This window comes from Pipra filicauda, unplaced genomic scaffold (assembly GCF_003945595.2).
Source record: "Pipra filicauda isolate LSUMZ 115617 unplaced genomic scaffold, ASM394559v2 scaffold934_size49230_pilon, whole genome shotgun sequence".
Taxonomy (NCBI): domain Eukaryota; kingdom Metazoa; phylum Chordata; class Aves; order Passeriformes; family Pipridae; genus Pipra; species Pipra filicauda.
In genome coordinates, this window is record NW_024105125.1 from 1 (window position 1) to 13,323 (window position 13,323).

General features: G+C 66.4%; 2 protein-coding genes and 2 non-coding genes across 5 annotated transcripts; all 4 read left to right on the forward strand.

The window, feature by feature from the left end:
* The first annotated feature begins 53 nt into the window (after positions 1-53).
* On the forward strand, positions 54-6,613 carry LOC120325319 (dynactin subunit 1-like). Of its 2 annotated transcripts, XM_039391292.1 has the most exons (10): positions 57-340; positions 457-585; positions 1,203-1,345; positions 1,633-1,799; positions 2,848-2,862; positions 3,280-3,413; positions 3,863-4,052; positions 5,197-5,273; positions 5,590-5,679; positions 6,197-6,613. In XM_039391292.1, the coding sequence occupies exons 1-10, from the start codon at positions 269-271 to the stop codon at positions 6,332-6,334; spliced, it is 1,155 nt and encodes a 384-aa protein (XP_039247226.1). In that variant the 5' UTR covers positions 57-268; the 3' UTR covers positions 6,335-6,613. The 2 variants fall into 2 exon arrangements, with proteins under 2 accessions (XP_039247227.1, XP_039247226.1); XM_039391293.1 differs by lacking the exon at positions 2,848-2,862 and having other exon boundaries at positions 54-340.
* Positions 6,614-7,307: 694 nt separating this feature from the next.
* Positions 7,308-13,271, forward strand: NOP56 (NOP56 ribonucleoprotein). Its single transcript, XM_039391290.1, has 12 exons — positions 7,308-7,341; positions 7,561-7,650; positions 8,037-8,151; positions 8,219-8,380; positions 8,759-8,957; positions 9,388-9,575; positions 9,652-9,803; positions 10,694-10,794; positions 11,331-11,479; positions 11,881-12,002; positions 12,386-12,526; positions 12,645-13,271. The coding sequence occupies exons 1-12, from the start codon at positions 7,339-7,341 to the stop codon at positions 12,879-12,881; spliced, it is 1,659 nt and encodes a 552-aa protein (XP_039247224.1). The 5' UTR covers positions 7,308-7,338; the 3' UTR covers positions 12,882-13,271.
* LOC120325321 lies at positions 11,728-11,801 on the forward strand. The gene has a single exon (XR_005567253.1). It is a non-coding gene; the product is annotated as a small nucleolar RNA SNORD56 (small nucleolar RNA).
* LOC120325320 lies at positions 12,248-12,316 on the forward strand. Its single transcript, XR_005567252.1, has one exon. It is a non-coding gene; the product is annotated as a small nucleolar RNA SNORD57 (small nucleolar RNA).
* Positions 13,272-13,323: the final 52 nt, after the last annotated feature.

Here is a 13,323-nt window from a genome sequence, read left to right on the forward strand (position 1 = left end):
AATATCAGAGGGACATTCCTGGACATCAGAGGGACATTCTTAAACATCAGAGGGACATTCTTAAACATCAGAGGGATATTCTTAAACATCAGAGGGACATTCCTGAGCATCAGAGGGAAACCCCGGCTGTGGGGTGTGGGAAGGGGGTTGTCCTGGGGGCTGTGAGCATGGCCCAGGGGTCCAGCCATGTCCTTCCCGCCCTTCCCAGATCTATGGCTCGCCAGGGATCAATCCCTATGAGTGCCTGAGGCAGTCCTGCAGCATCCTCATGGCCACCATGAACAAGATGGCCACGGCCATGCAGGAGGGCGAGTACGACGCCGACCGCCCGCAGAACAAGGTGGGTCCGGCCGTGCCCCGGCACCAGCCACGGGCCCTGCCCTGCCAGGAGGGACGTGGGCAGGGAGCTGGGATCCCATCCCTGCCATCCCAACCCGCCCTGTCCCGCTGTCCCAGCCCACGCCCCCGGCAGAGCTCCGGGCAGCCGCGCTCCGGGCCGAGATCACGGACGCCGAGGGGCTGGGGCTGAAGCTGGAGGACAGGGAGACGGTCATCAAGGAGCTGAAGAAGTCCCTCAAGATCAAGGTAAGGTGTTCCTTACTGGTCCCTGCCTGTTCCTTACTCATCCCTGCCTTCCTGGCTATTTGTCGCTAATCCCTGCCTGTTCCTCACCCATCAACTTATGTCTTTGTTTTCCCGCTCTTCATTCACATCCACCATCGCCTGTGTCTCACCATCCCTGCTGTTCCTCACCATCCCTGACTGTTCCTCACCCATCCCTAACTGTTCCTCACCCATCCCTGCCTGTTCCTCACTGCTCCCTGCCTGTTCCTCACTGATCCCTGCCTGTTCCTCACCCATCCCTACCTGTTCCTCACCCATCCCTGCCTGTTCCTCACCCATCCCTGCCTGTTCCTCACCCATCCCTGCCTCCCTGGCTGCTGTGGGAGTCACCTCCCTGCTCAGGGTGGCTTGTTACCTGTGGAGCTGATGATCCCAAATCCCAGCCAGATCTCCTGGGGATGTTCTTCCTGTGGGCAGGGAGGTACTACCTTCCAGATCCTACCCAGGCCTCTCCCCATGATGTGTTGGGATGCTCAGGGTCAGACTGGGATCTGTTCCTGGGTTCCAGCCGTGGGTTCTGGTGATTTTGGGGCTCCCCCAGCTCCCGGAGCTCCCTGATTCCCTCCCTGCTGCTCCAGGGCGAGGAGCTCAGCGAGGCCAACGTGCGGCTTAGCCTTCTGGAGAAGAAGCTGGACAGCGCATCCAAGGATGCAGATGATCGTGTGGAAAAGATCCAGACGAAGCTGGATGAGACCCAGACACTGCTCAAAAAGAAGGAGAAGTGAGTGTGGGATGGGCTGGGGATGTGGAGCTGCTGGAGAGAGTCCAGAGGAGGCCCCGGAGCTGCTGCCAGGGCTGGAGCCCCTCTGCTCTGGAGCCAGGCTGGGAGAGCTGGGGGGGTTCCCTGGAGAAGAGAAGGCTCCAGGGAGAGCTGAGAGCCCCTGGCAGGGCCTGAAGGGGCTCCAGGAGAGCTGGAGAGGGACTGGGGACAAGGCCTGGAGGGACAGGACAGGGGGTCCTGGGCTGCAGCATCCCTGGCTCAGCCACCCCTCCGTGTGCCCTTCCCAGGGAGTTTGAGGAGACCATGGACGCTCTCCAGGCCGACATCGACCAGCTGGAGTCGGAGAAGGTGGAGCTGAAGCAGCGGCTGAACAACCAGTCCAAGCGGACGATCGAGGGGCTCCGGGGGGGCCCGGCCTCGGGCGTCGCCTCCATCGTGTCCGGCATCGCCGGCGGTGAGGGGCCGGAGCGGGAACGGGGACTCCTCGGGTGGGAAGGGTGCTCCCACAGCTGCCCTGGGCAGGCAGGGCAGGGGGCACCTCCATGGAGCCACCCGGGGTGTCCCTGCATGGGATGGTCCCTGGAGCCATCCGGGGTGTCCCTTTGGCAGGATGGTCCCTGGAGCCACCCGGGGTGTCCCTGCATGGGATGGTCCCTGGAGCCACCCGGGGTGTCCCTTTGGCAGGATGGTCCCATGGGATCCGTGCCTGCTGGGGCTCTCCTGGGCAGGGATGGGTGCTGGAGCTCTGCTGCTCAAAGTGTCTACAAAACCCCCCTGGAGCAGGAGCAGGTGTTTGGTGTCTGGGGGGCTCTGGCTGCAGGACAATGTGTGACCTCTGGAACAGAGCTGGGGTGTCCTTCAGGAATGACCAGGTGGCCATGGAGCAGCCTGGCCTGTGGCCCCAGTGTGGCAGGGACCTGGTGGGTCTGCAGCCTGAGCCTTTGGCCCTGATCTGGGATGGGTGACACCTGGGTGAGCATCCTCTGCATGCAGGATGCAGCATCCTCTGGATGCAGCAGCCCTGGGATACAGCATCCTCTGGATGCAGCAGCTCTGGAATACAGTATCCTCTGGATGCAGCAGCTCTGGAATACAGCATCCTCTGGATGCAGCAGCCCTGGAATACAGCATCCTCTGGATGCAGCAGCCCTGGAATACAGCATCCTCTGGATGCAGCAGCCCTGGAATACAGCATCCTCTGGATGCAGCAGCCCCTGTCCCTCCGCAGCCTCTCCCGTGTCCCCACATCCCCAGCCCTGGCTCCCGGGACACTGCTGGCACGTTCTCACTCCCAGAGGAGCAGGAGCAGCCCAGGAGCTCTGTGCCATTCCCCCAGGTCCTGCTGGGGTCACTCCCAGCTGCTGGGATGTTGCTCCCAGAGCTGGGAATGGGATGAGCCCTGGACGGGGTCATGGGGAATGGGAGCTGCTCCAGCCCCAGCTCCTTTCCCACCCAATCCAGGGCTTTAATCCTGTTTTTATTTGTCTCTCCCTGTGCTGCAGAGGAACAGCAGCGAGGTACAGACACACCCAGTGCATGAGGGGGGAAAGGTGTCCCCGGGTGCCCAAATCCCTGGGTTTGGGAGCAGGGGAAGGATCCGGGTCCTCCCCAAATGCTGCCTACCCTGGGAGCTGCTGGCTGGTGCCTCCCGGGAGACTGGGAAGGGAGGGATGAGAGTGGGACTGTGGTGGGGGCAGAGTGGGGTGACTCCCACCTGGAGAGCTGGGTCCCTGGAGCGCCTGGCACAGCCCCCACCCTCGGGAAGGGGCACTGGGAATGCTGAGGGGGGGGGTGTGCCGGGGACCTCTCCAGGGAAGTGCCACGTGTTGGGAATGGTTCTGTCGGTGCCTGGGCACACCTGGCAGCCGCCGTGTCCCTGTGCCCGGTGCCACCACCCCGGGTGACACTGGTGCCTGTCCCTCCCTCCCCTCCAGGTGTGGGTGCCGGGCAGGTGCCGGGGGGCGGCTCCGGCCCCGTGCAGGTGAAGGACTCTCCGCTGCTGCTGCAGCAGATCGACGCCCTGCAGCTCTCCCTGAAGCACCTCAAGAACGAGAACAACATGCTCAAGGTGGGGGGCTGGGCTCAGAGGGGTGGGGGGTGTCCAGGGGTATCATGGGATGTGGTCTGGGTGGGATGAGCCTGTGTGTCCAGGGGCATCCCTGGGTGTCCAGGGGCATCCCTGGGTGTCCCAGGCCTTCCCTGGGTGTCCAGGGGCATCCCTGGGTGTCCCAGGCCTTCCCTGGGTGTCCACAGGCATCCCTGGGTGTCCCAGGGCTTCCCTGGGTGTCCAGGGGCATCCCTGGGTGTCCCAGGCCTTCCCTGGGTGTCCACAGGCATCCCTGGGTGTCCCAGGCCTTCCCTGGGTGTCCAGGGGCATCCCTGCTCCCACCCCTGGGAGATCCACGCTCTGCTGGCTCTGGTGGAGTTTTATCCCCCAGTTTTCCGTTTTTATCCCGTTTTTCCACCCGGCTGCTCCTCGCAAACCTTTCCCTGGCATTCCCCGTGTCCCTGCCGCAGGGTGCCCAGATGAAGATGGAGCTGGCCAGCCTGGCCCCGCTGCAGGTGCCGCGGGTGGCCCTGCCCCGGGAGCGCCCCGGGGAGGGGCTGCCCACGCAGACCCTGTTCCGCAAGACCACCCAGCTCCTGGAGACCCTGTACCAGCTCAGCGCCAACGCCAAGGTGCTGGACATGAGGCAGAACAAGTCCAGTACGTCCTACACAGGCATTCCCGAGGGAATGACGGGGGGGCTGCGGCACGGGGGGCTCGGCCATGGGCTGGGGGCATCACTGCACCAACCTGAGCAGGTCAAACCCCCCAAATCCCCCCAGCACCAACCTGAGCAGGTCAAACCCCCCAAATCCCCCCAGCACCAACCTGAGCAGGTCAAACCCCCCAAATCCCCCCAGCACCAACCTGAGCAGGTCAAACACCCCAAATCCCCCCAGCACCAACCTGAGCAGGTCAAACACCCCAAATCCCCCCAGCACCAACCTGAGCAGGTCAAACACCCCAATCCAACCAGCACCAACCTGAGTCAGTAAACACCCCAAATCACCCCAGCACAACCTGAGCAGCGTCCAACACCCCAAATCCCCCCGCACCAACCTGAGGCAGGTTCAAACCCCCCAAATCCCCCCAGCACCAAACCCGAGCAGGTCACACCCCCAAATCCCCCCCGCCCCACCTGAGAGGTCCCAAACACCCCAAATCCCCCCAGCACCAACCTGAGCAGGTCAAACACCCCAAACCCCCTGAAACCCCCCGGTAACAACCTGAAGAGGTCAACCCCCCCCCGTACCAACCCAAGGAGGTCAAAACCCAGCAATTCCAACCCCCCAAAAACCCCCAGTACCAATCTGAGGTCAAAACCTCCCCGAAGCCCCCCTGGGACCAACCTGAGGAGGTGAGACCCCCTCAAGCCCCCAGTACCCACCCCAAACCCCCCTCTGTACCAATTTGAGGAGTTCAAATTCCCCCAAGCCCCTCTGTACCCCCTGAGGGAGTCATGCCTGCCTTGCCATGTCCGTGTCCCACATATCCTGTGCCATCCCTGGTGCTATGTGTGTGTCCCATCCCATCTCACACCATCCCTGGTACTGTGTGTGTGTCCCATCCCATCCCACACCATTCCTGGTGCTGTGTCCCATCCCATCCCACACTGTCCCTGCACCATGTCCCTGTCCCATTGCATCCCACACCATCCCCTGTGCCGTGGCCCATCCCATCCCACACCGTCCCTGGTGCCGTGTCCCTGTCCCATCCCACACCGTCCCTGTGCCGTGTCCCTGTCCCATCCCACACCGTCCCTGTGCCGTGGCCCATCCCCTCCCGCACTGTCCCGTTCCCGCAGCCCGCAGTTCCTCGGCGCGCCTCCTGGAGCAGACAGCTCGGCTCTGCGCCCTCAAGAACACCATCGATGCCCTGAAGGTGAGGAGGGGCCTTCCCCAGGGCCTGCCCAGTCTCCCCGGGCCCCAGGCTGGGTGTGGGGGGGTCACATCTCAGGGCAGCCCCGTGGCTGGGCCTGGGGGCTTCTCAGTGCAGCCCCTTCCCGTTCCCGTTCCAAAACAGTCGGGTCTGATCCCTCTGGCTTGTGCCCGGGGATGCAGGGAGGGCAGGGGGCTCTCTGGGGTGGCAGGGGGTCTGTGGGTTGGGCAAGAGGCTTCCTGAGGCAGGGGAGGGCTCTGTGGGGCGGGTGAGGGGCTCCGTGGGGCAGTTGTGGTGGTGACAGTGCCGTCCCCCCCAGGATGACACGCTGAGGGAGATGGTGCAGCAGCAGCCGGGCGCCGGAGTCAGCACCACCTTCGGCACCTTCCCCTCCTCCTCCTTCCTCAAGGTGAGACCCTGATCCCCAGGGATCCCCCAAATCCCCAGGGACCCCTGATCCCCAGAGATACCCCAAATCCCCAGGGATCCCCATCCCCAGGGACCTCCATCCCTAGGGATCCCCCCAATCCTGAGAGCCCCCTGATCTCAAGGGACCCTTGTTCCTGAGGGATCCCCAGTCCCAAGGAACACCAACCCCGTGGGATTCCCCAATCCCGAGGAATCCTGACTCCAAGGAACCCCAGATCCTGAGGGACCCCAGTCCTAAGAGACCCCCAATCCAGAGGGTCTCTGATCCCAAAGGACCCCCAATCCTAATGAACCCCAGTCTCGAGGGAACCCCCCAATGCCAAGGCACTCCCGTTCCCGAGGGACTCCGATTCCCAAGGGATGGGGCGGGTCAGGACTCCCAGCTCCTCCCACGGGGCTCGGCCCGTCCCGGGGGTCGCGGGGGGGATGCGGTGGCTGGGTAGGCCCCCCGCGTGCGGGATGGGGGTGCCCGGGGTGCCTCACGCCCTGTCCCGCAGGCCAAGCAGGAGCAGGCGCAGGGCCCGGCGCTGTGCGGGCGGGTGTCGTTCCCGTGCCCCCCGGGGCAGGGCCAGGCGCACCGGCTGCTGCTCACCCCGGACCTGCTGCAGCACCTCCGACAACACTTCGTCGCCTGAGAGTCCCCCGGAACGGGATGAGGGTCCCCTGCGCCCCCCCTCCGCCCCCCGGGGACCCCCCACTGCCTCCCCCGGCCCCACTCGCGGGTGGAGCTCGAGCCGCTTCCCCCGGGGGGATCCGGGACCCCCCCCTCCTGCTCTCAGACACTACAGACCCCGGGACCCCCCCGGCTGGGGCCGTCCCGGGGGGGCCGGAGCCCCCCGCGCCCCCCTGTGCCCCGGGCCGGGGCTGCGACCCCCCCGCGCTCCTGCTCTCCAATAAAATGCCCTGAACCTGAACCCGCCCGCGGACCCTGCACCGGCACTGGGGGGGACACGGCGGGGACGGGGGTTCGCAGCACACCGGGGGTCCCAGGAGGGGTCCGAGAAGGACACTGGGGGGCCCGCGATGGGAGCGGGGGACAGTGGGGGCTCCCAGCAGGGGCACTGGGGGGCACAGGGGAATACTGGGGCAACACGGAGGGGTCCGAGGGGGGCACTGGGGACCACGGAGGGGGACTGGGAGGGCACTGGGGGGCACAGGGAGACCCGGAGTGGGACCAGAGCAGCTCTGGCCGTCTCGGGATGGGACCGGGGACAGTTGGGGTCCCGAGTGGGGGCACATTTGGGGTCTCATCTGGGGTCCCATTTAGGGTCCCAGGGTGACACTGGGGACACATTTGGGGTCCCACTTGGGGGTCGCGGTCCCGCCACGTGCGGCCGCGCGCGCGTGGAACCGCGCGGGAAGGGGCGGGGCCGGCGCGGGCGGCGGCTCCCATTGGCCCACGCGCAGGAAAGGGCGGGACGAAACGCATCTCCCCGAGTCTGATTGGCAGGAGCGGCAAAGGGAGGCGGGACCTCCCTGTCCTCAATCTGATTGGCTGCGGGGCGGATCCATCAGTGACACCCCTGCGGTGATTGGCGGTGGGTCGGGGCGCGGGCGCTGATTGGGGGCGGTGGAAGTGGGCGGGGTTCCGGTCTGTGTGGGGGCGGCATTTCCTGACGGCGGCGGCAGGAGGAGGAGGATGGTGAGGGCCGGGCGGGCCGCGCCGCATCCAGCGGCATCGGGGACGGGCGGGGACGGGGGGCCGCGGGGCCGCACCGGGATGGCGGGGAGCGGGGCCGGGCCGGGGGGAGCGGCGGGCGCAGGGCATGGGGGGCGCGGCCCCCGGTGAGCGCGGCCCCCGGTGAGCGCGGCCCCCGGTGAGCGCGGCCCCCGGTGAGCGCGGCCCCCGGTGCCGCCGCAGGTGCTGCTGCACGTGCTGTTCGAACATGCGGCCGGGTACGCGCTGTTCGCCGTGCGCGAGGTGGAGGAGATCGGGCTGCAGCTGCCGCAGGTACGGGGCGGGAGCGGGGACAGCGGGGAACGGGAACGGGGCGGGGAGCGGGGAACGGGAATGAGAACGGGAACAGGAGCGAGAAGGGGGGCGGGGAGGAACGGGAGCGGTGTATAAGAGGAGCGGTGTATAAGAGGAGCGGTGTATAAGAGGAGCGGTGTATAACGGGAGCGGTGTATAACAGGAGCGGTGTATAACGGGAGCGGGCAGCGGGAGGGCCGGGAACGGGAGGGAGTGGACCGGGATTGGGGGGACCCGCGGGGAGGAGCCGACCCCGTGCGGGGGGAGCGGTCCGTGTGCCCGGGGGGTCGCCCCCCGGGGCGTTCCCGCCTCCCGGATGACCCGGTGCCCGGCCCCCCCGGCCCTGGCCGTGTCCCCCTGCCCAGGTGGAGGACAGTGTCCTCACGATCGGCAAGTTCCACAACATGGTGAAGCTCGTGGCGTTCTCGCCGTTCCGGTCGGCGCAGAGCGCCCTGGAGAACATGAACGCCGTGTCCGAGGGTGAGTTGGGGTCTGGGGGGCACAGGGACCCTCCCGCGGCCCCCCCTGATCCCCCGATGTCCCACAGGGGTCCTGCACGAGGACCTGCGGCTGCTGCTGGACACGGCGCTGCCCCCCAAGAGGAAGAAGGTGGTGCTGGGGGTGGGCGACGCCAAGATGGGGGCGGCCGTGCAGGAGGAGCTGGGGGTGCAGTGCCAGACCGGGGGCGTCGTGGCTGAGCTCATGCGGGGTGAGTGGGGACGGGGGACACCCCGGGGGGGCTGCCATGGGGCTGGGGGGGCCATTGGGGGTGTGCTGGGGGCTGTCCTTGGACCTGACCCTGAGCCGCACACAGTGACACCTCTGTCGCCGTGTGGTGGCACCTCTGCCCCTCCCTGTCCCCATGTGATGAACCCTCTGTCCCCCACACAGGTGTCACAGGTGGTGACACCTGTGACACCCCTCTGCCCTGCATGGTGTCATCCCTGTCCCCCCGCAGTGACCCCTTTTCCCTGCCTGGTGATGTCTGGGTCCTACACGGTGATAGCTCAGTTCCCACATTGGGTGACCCCTGCCCCCCCGGTGACCCCTGACCCCCCGGTGACCCCCGTTCCCCGGTGTCCCGCAGGGATCCGGCTGCACTTCCCGGTGCTGGTGCGGGGCCTCACGGCGCAGTCGGCGGCCAAGGCCCAGCTGGGGCTCGGCCACAGCTACTCCCGGGCCAAGGTGAAGTTCAACGTGCACCGTGTGGACAACATGATCATCCAGTCCATCAGCCTGCTGGACCAGCTGGACAAGGACATCAACACCTTCTCCATGCGCGTCCGGTGAGCGGGGAGGGGTCCGGGGGGTCTGGGGGTCCCGTCTCCCCTCGCTTACCGCAGGCAGCTGCTGCTCCGGCCGCCTGTACAGACCGGGGAGCAACAGCACAGCCCCCGGGGCCACCGGCCGGGCCACGGGCCATGGCGGGGACCTGGGGGGACATGGGGAACTGGGGGGGACATGGGGGGGCACAGGGACATGGGGGGAACATGGGGGGCCACAGGGAGATGGGGGAGCCATGGGGGGACACAGGGCCATGGGGGGAACATGGGGGGACACAGGGCCATGGGGGGACCATGGCGGGGAGCTGGGGGGACACGGGGACATGGGGGGAACATGGGGGGCCACAGGGAGATGGGGGAGCCATGGGGGGACACAGGGCCATGGGGGTCCGTGGGTCCGGGTGTGAGTGCTGAGCCCGTCCCTGTCCCGCAGGGAGTGGTACGGGTACCACTTCCCCGAGCTGATCAAGATCGTCCCCGACAACTCCCTGTACTGCCGGGTGGCCAAATTCATTGGGAACCGGCGGGAGCTGAGCGAGGAGAGCCTGGAGGGGCTGGAGGAGATCGTCATGGACAGCGCCAAGGCCCAGGCCATCCTGGAGGCCTCGCGCTCCTCCATGGGTGAGGGGGGCTCTGGGGGGGCACGGGGGGTCACGGCTGTGGGGTCACGGCTGCAGCTCACCCCGTGCCCCCCCAGGGATGGACATCTCCCCCCTGGACCTCATCAACATCGAGAGCTTCTCGCGCCGCGTGATCTCGCTGTCCGAGTACCGGCGGGGGCTGCAGGAGTACCTGCGCTCCAAGATGAGCCAGGTGGCCCCCAGCCTGTCCGCCCTCATCGGGGAGGTGGTGAGTGTCCTGGGACCCCCGGCACCCCTCGGCCACGGAGATGATGTCAGAGTGAATCTGTCAATCCACTGAGCAGAGCTGCTGACACCTCACTGCTGATCCCTGGCCTGGGGGGGCTCTGTGTGCCCTGGGGTGGGCTGTGTGACCTGAGGGGGACTCTGGGTGCCCTGGGGGAACGGAGGGGGACCTCTGTGTGCTCTGTGGGGAGCTGCATGTGTGCCCTGGGTGAGGTCTGTTGTGTGCCCTGGGTGAGATCTGTGTGTGCCCTGGGGGGTCTGTGTGTGTCCCTGGGTTGTCTCTGTGTCCTGTGGTGGGCTCTCTGTGTGTGTGTGTGCCCTGGGTGAGATCTGTGTGTGCCCTGGGGGGTCTGTGTGTGTCCCTGGGTTGTCTCTGTGTCCTGTGGTGGGCTCTCTGTGTGTGTGTGTGCCCTGGGTGAGATCTGTGTGTGCCCTGGGTGAGATCTGTGTGTGCCCTGGGTGAGATCTGTGTGTGCCCTGGGTGAGATCTGTGTGTGCCCTGGGGGGTCTGTGTGTGTCCCTGGGTTGTCTCTGTGTCCTGTGGTGGGCTCTCTGTGTGTGTGTGTGCCCTGGGTGAGATCTGTGTGTGCCCTGGGGGGTCTGTGTGTGTCCCTGGGTTGTCTCTGTGTCCTGTGGTGGGCTCTCTGTGTGTGTGTGTGCCCTGGGTGAGATCTGTGTGTGCCCTGGGTGAGATCTGTGTGTGCCCTGGGTGAGATCTGTGTGTGCCCTGGGTGAGATCTGTGTGTGCCCTGGGGGGTCTGTGTGTGTCCCTGGGTTGTCTCTGTGTCCTGTGGTCAGCTCTGTGTGTGTGTGTGTGTGCCCTGGGTGGGCTGTGGGGCTGTGGGAGCCATAACCCCCTGTGTTGCCCCCCAGGTGGGTGCCCGGCTCATCTCTCACGCCGGCAGCCTGACGAACCTGGCCAAGTACCCGGCGTCGACGGTGCAGATCCTGGGGGCCGAGAAGGCCCTGTTCAGGTACCGCCGGGTGGTCGCGGTGATGGCGGGGCCGGGGCCGCGGCTGTGACGCGCCGGGGCTGGCGGGGGTGAGCAGCCGGGCCCAGTCTGAGCGACCACCGCGGCTGCGGGGCCAGCCCGGGGCTCCCCGAGGTCAGCGGGGCTGGGGGGGCCAGGGGAGGGGAGGGGGCTGTCCCAGGGGCTGTCACACCCGGGGGGGCTGAGAGAAGGGGCTGTGACACTTGGGGGGGCTGACAGAAGGGGCTGTGACACTTGGGGGGGCTGACAGAAGGGGCTGTCACACCCGGGGGGCTGAGAGAAGGGGCTGTCACACCCGGGGCTGAGAGAAGGGGCTGTCACACCCGGGGCTGAGAGAAGGGGCTGTCACACCCGGGGGGCTGAGAGAAGGGGGTGTCACACCCGGGGGGGCTGAGAGAAGGGATGTCACACCCGGGGGGCTGACAGAAGGGATGTCCCATGGGCAAAGTGGGTGCTGCTGGCGGAGGGGGTGAGTGGGGGCTCTGTCTGGGGGTCCCTGACACCCCGACCCCTCGCAGGGCTCTGAAGACACGCGGGAACACCCCCAAGTACGGGCTCATCTTCCACTCCACCTTCATCGGGAGAGCGGCCGCCAAGAACAAGGGGCGCATCTCGCGGTACCTGGCCAACAAGTGCACCATCGCCTCCCGCATCGACTGCTTCTCGGGTGGGTCGGGGGGCACAGGGGGTGGGACAGACCTGCCAACAAGGGCACCATCGCCTCCCGCATCGACTGCTTCTCGGGTGGGTCGGGGGGCACGGGGGGCACGGGGGGTGGGACAGACCTGCCAACAAGGGCACTGTCACCTTGTGCATCGACTGCTTCTCGGGTGGGTCGGGGGGCACGGGGGACACTGTCACTTTGTGCATCGACTGCTTCTCGGGGGCACAGCCGGGGTGGGGTTCGGGGCCGCTCTGCCGTGATGGTACCATTTTTCGTCAGCAGCATCTCACACCCGTGTGAATGGTGACTCCGTTGGGCTGAGCAGAGCCGGGGGGCGCAGGGGGCCTGCGGGGGTTCAGGGGGCAGGAGGGGGCTGACCCTGTCCCCTCCCCTCCCCTCTCCAGAGGTCCCCACCAGCGTGTTCGGGGACAAGCTGCGGGAGCAGGTGGAGGAGCGCTTGGCCTTCTACGAGACCGGGGAGCCCCCCCGGAAGAACCTGGAGGTGATGAAGGAGGCCGTGGTGGAGGTGAGCGGGTGTTGGGGGGCCATGGGGGTGGAGGTGCTGGGGATGAAGAGTGGTAGGAATGAGGGAGGAGATGGTGGGGGTTGAGGTACTGGGGGGAGGAAGAAGGTGGAGGTGAGGGGGGCTGCAGGGGCGATGGACAAGGATGTGGAGAGGAAGTGCTGGGGGGATGGAGAGGGAGGTGGATGTGCTGGGGGGTGGAGGAGGCGGTGATAGTGGTGAGGTGTGAAGGTGAGGGCCCGTGGTGTCGGAGGTGATGTCACTGTGCCAACCTGACCCGCTGTGGAGGCAAAAGACTGATTTAATGAGTCTGATCCGACCAGTGCCGGGGGTGGAGACGGGCCCTGGGACCCTCCCCACGCTGATGCCCCCCATGTGTCCCCCAGGCCAACGAGGTGGTGGCTGAGGTGAAGAGGAGGCAGGAGAAGAAGGAGAAGAAGAAGAAGAAGCGGGAGAAGCGGCGGCTGGAGGCCCTGGCAGCGGCGGCCGAGGAGGCAAAGGAGGAGAACTCGGTGATGGAGACAGAGGTGAGGAGGGGGCTGGGGGTGGGACCCTCATGGGGAGCCGTGGGGTTGCCCAGACCCCACAGGGTGGGGGAGGCAGGATGGGGGGCAGAGCTCCCCCTGACCCTGGGTCTCCCATCAGGAGAACGATGTGGGGGCCAAGAAGAAGAAGAAAAAGAAGAAGCAGCAGGCAGAGGAGTTGGAGCCAGAGGCTGAGCCAGAGGAGAACGGGCTGGAGGAGGAGGAGGAGGAGGAGCAGCCCCTGCCCAAGAAGAAAAGGAAACTCACAGTGGAGCCTGAGCAGGAGGAGGAGGAGGAGAAGAAGAAGAAAAAGAAGAAGAAGAAGAAGGCAGTGGCCCAGGACTTGGAGGAGGATTAGGGAGCAGGGGCTGGAGCAGGAGCTCCAGCACAGGGACAGATGGACTGAGAGATTGAGGGACAGGAGGAGCTCGGGGTGGCCCCTTGCTGTGTCCCTGCAGTGTTCTGGGCGTGTCCTGTGGCACAGTGGCCACACTGAACGAGTTGTGGCCCCTGAGGGCCTGGGTGAGTCCTTTGGGCACCGGCAGCCCCTGGGCTGTGCCTTACAGTGTTGCCCCAGCTCCCTGTGTTCCTTCCCCGGGGGGTTTGGGTGCATGTGGGGTGTCCCTGGGCCGTGTCCCCTGCCCTGGGGGGCTTGGGCTGTGTGTGGCCCTGTCCCCCCTGTGCCGTGCAGGGGGCAGGACCTGCTCGGACTGACCAGGCCCCAATAAAGGGCTGAGGTTGTTGTGTATCCCTCCTGTCCTGGTGTGTGCCAGGGGGTGCCCTCGCTCTCCCCTCTGGCA

Excerpts from the sequence above, each read along its gene's own strand:
- LOC120325319 (XM_039391292.1), top strand. The coding sequence starts at position 269 with ATGGCCACCATGAACAAGATGGCCACGGCCATGCAGGAGGGCGAGTAC. Across the intron at positions 341-456 it reads CCGACCGCCCGCAGAACAAG|CCCACGCCCCCGGCAGAGCT; the intron begins GTGGGTCCGGCC and ends CCGCTGTCCCAG. Across the intron at positions 3,414-3,862 it reads ACGAGAACAACATGCTCAAG|GGTGCCCAGATGAAGATGGA; the intron begins GTGGGGGGCTGG and ends TCCCTGCCGCAG.
- NOP56 (XM_039391290.1), top strand. Across the intron at positions 7,651-8,036 it reads TCGGGCTGCAGCTGCCGCAG|GTGGAGGACAGTGTCCTCAC; the intron begins GTACGGGGCGGG and ends CCCCCTGCCCAG. Across the intron at positions 9,804-10,693 it reads CCGCCCTCATCGGGGAGGTG|GTGGGTGCCCGGCTCATCTC; the intron begins GTGAGTGTCCTG and ends GTTGCCCCCCAG.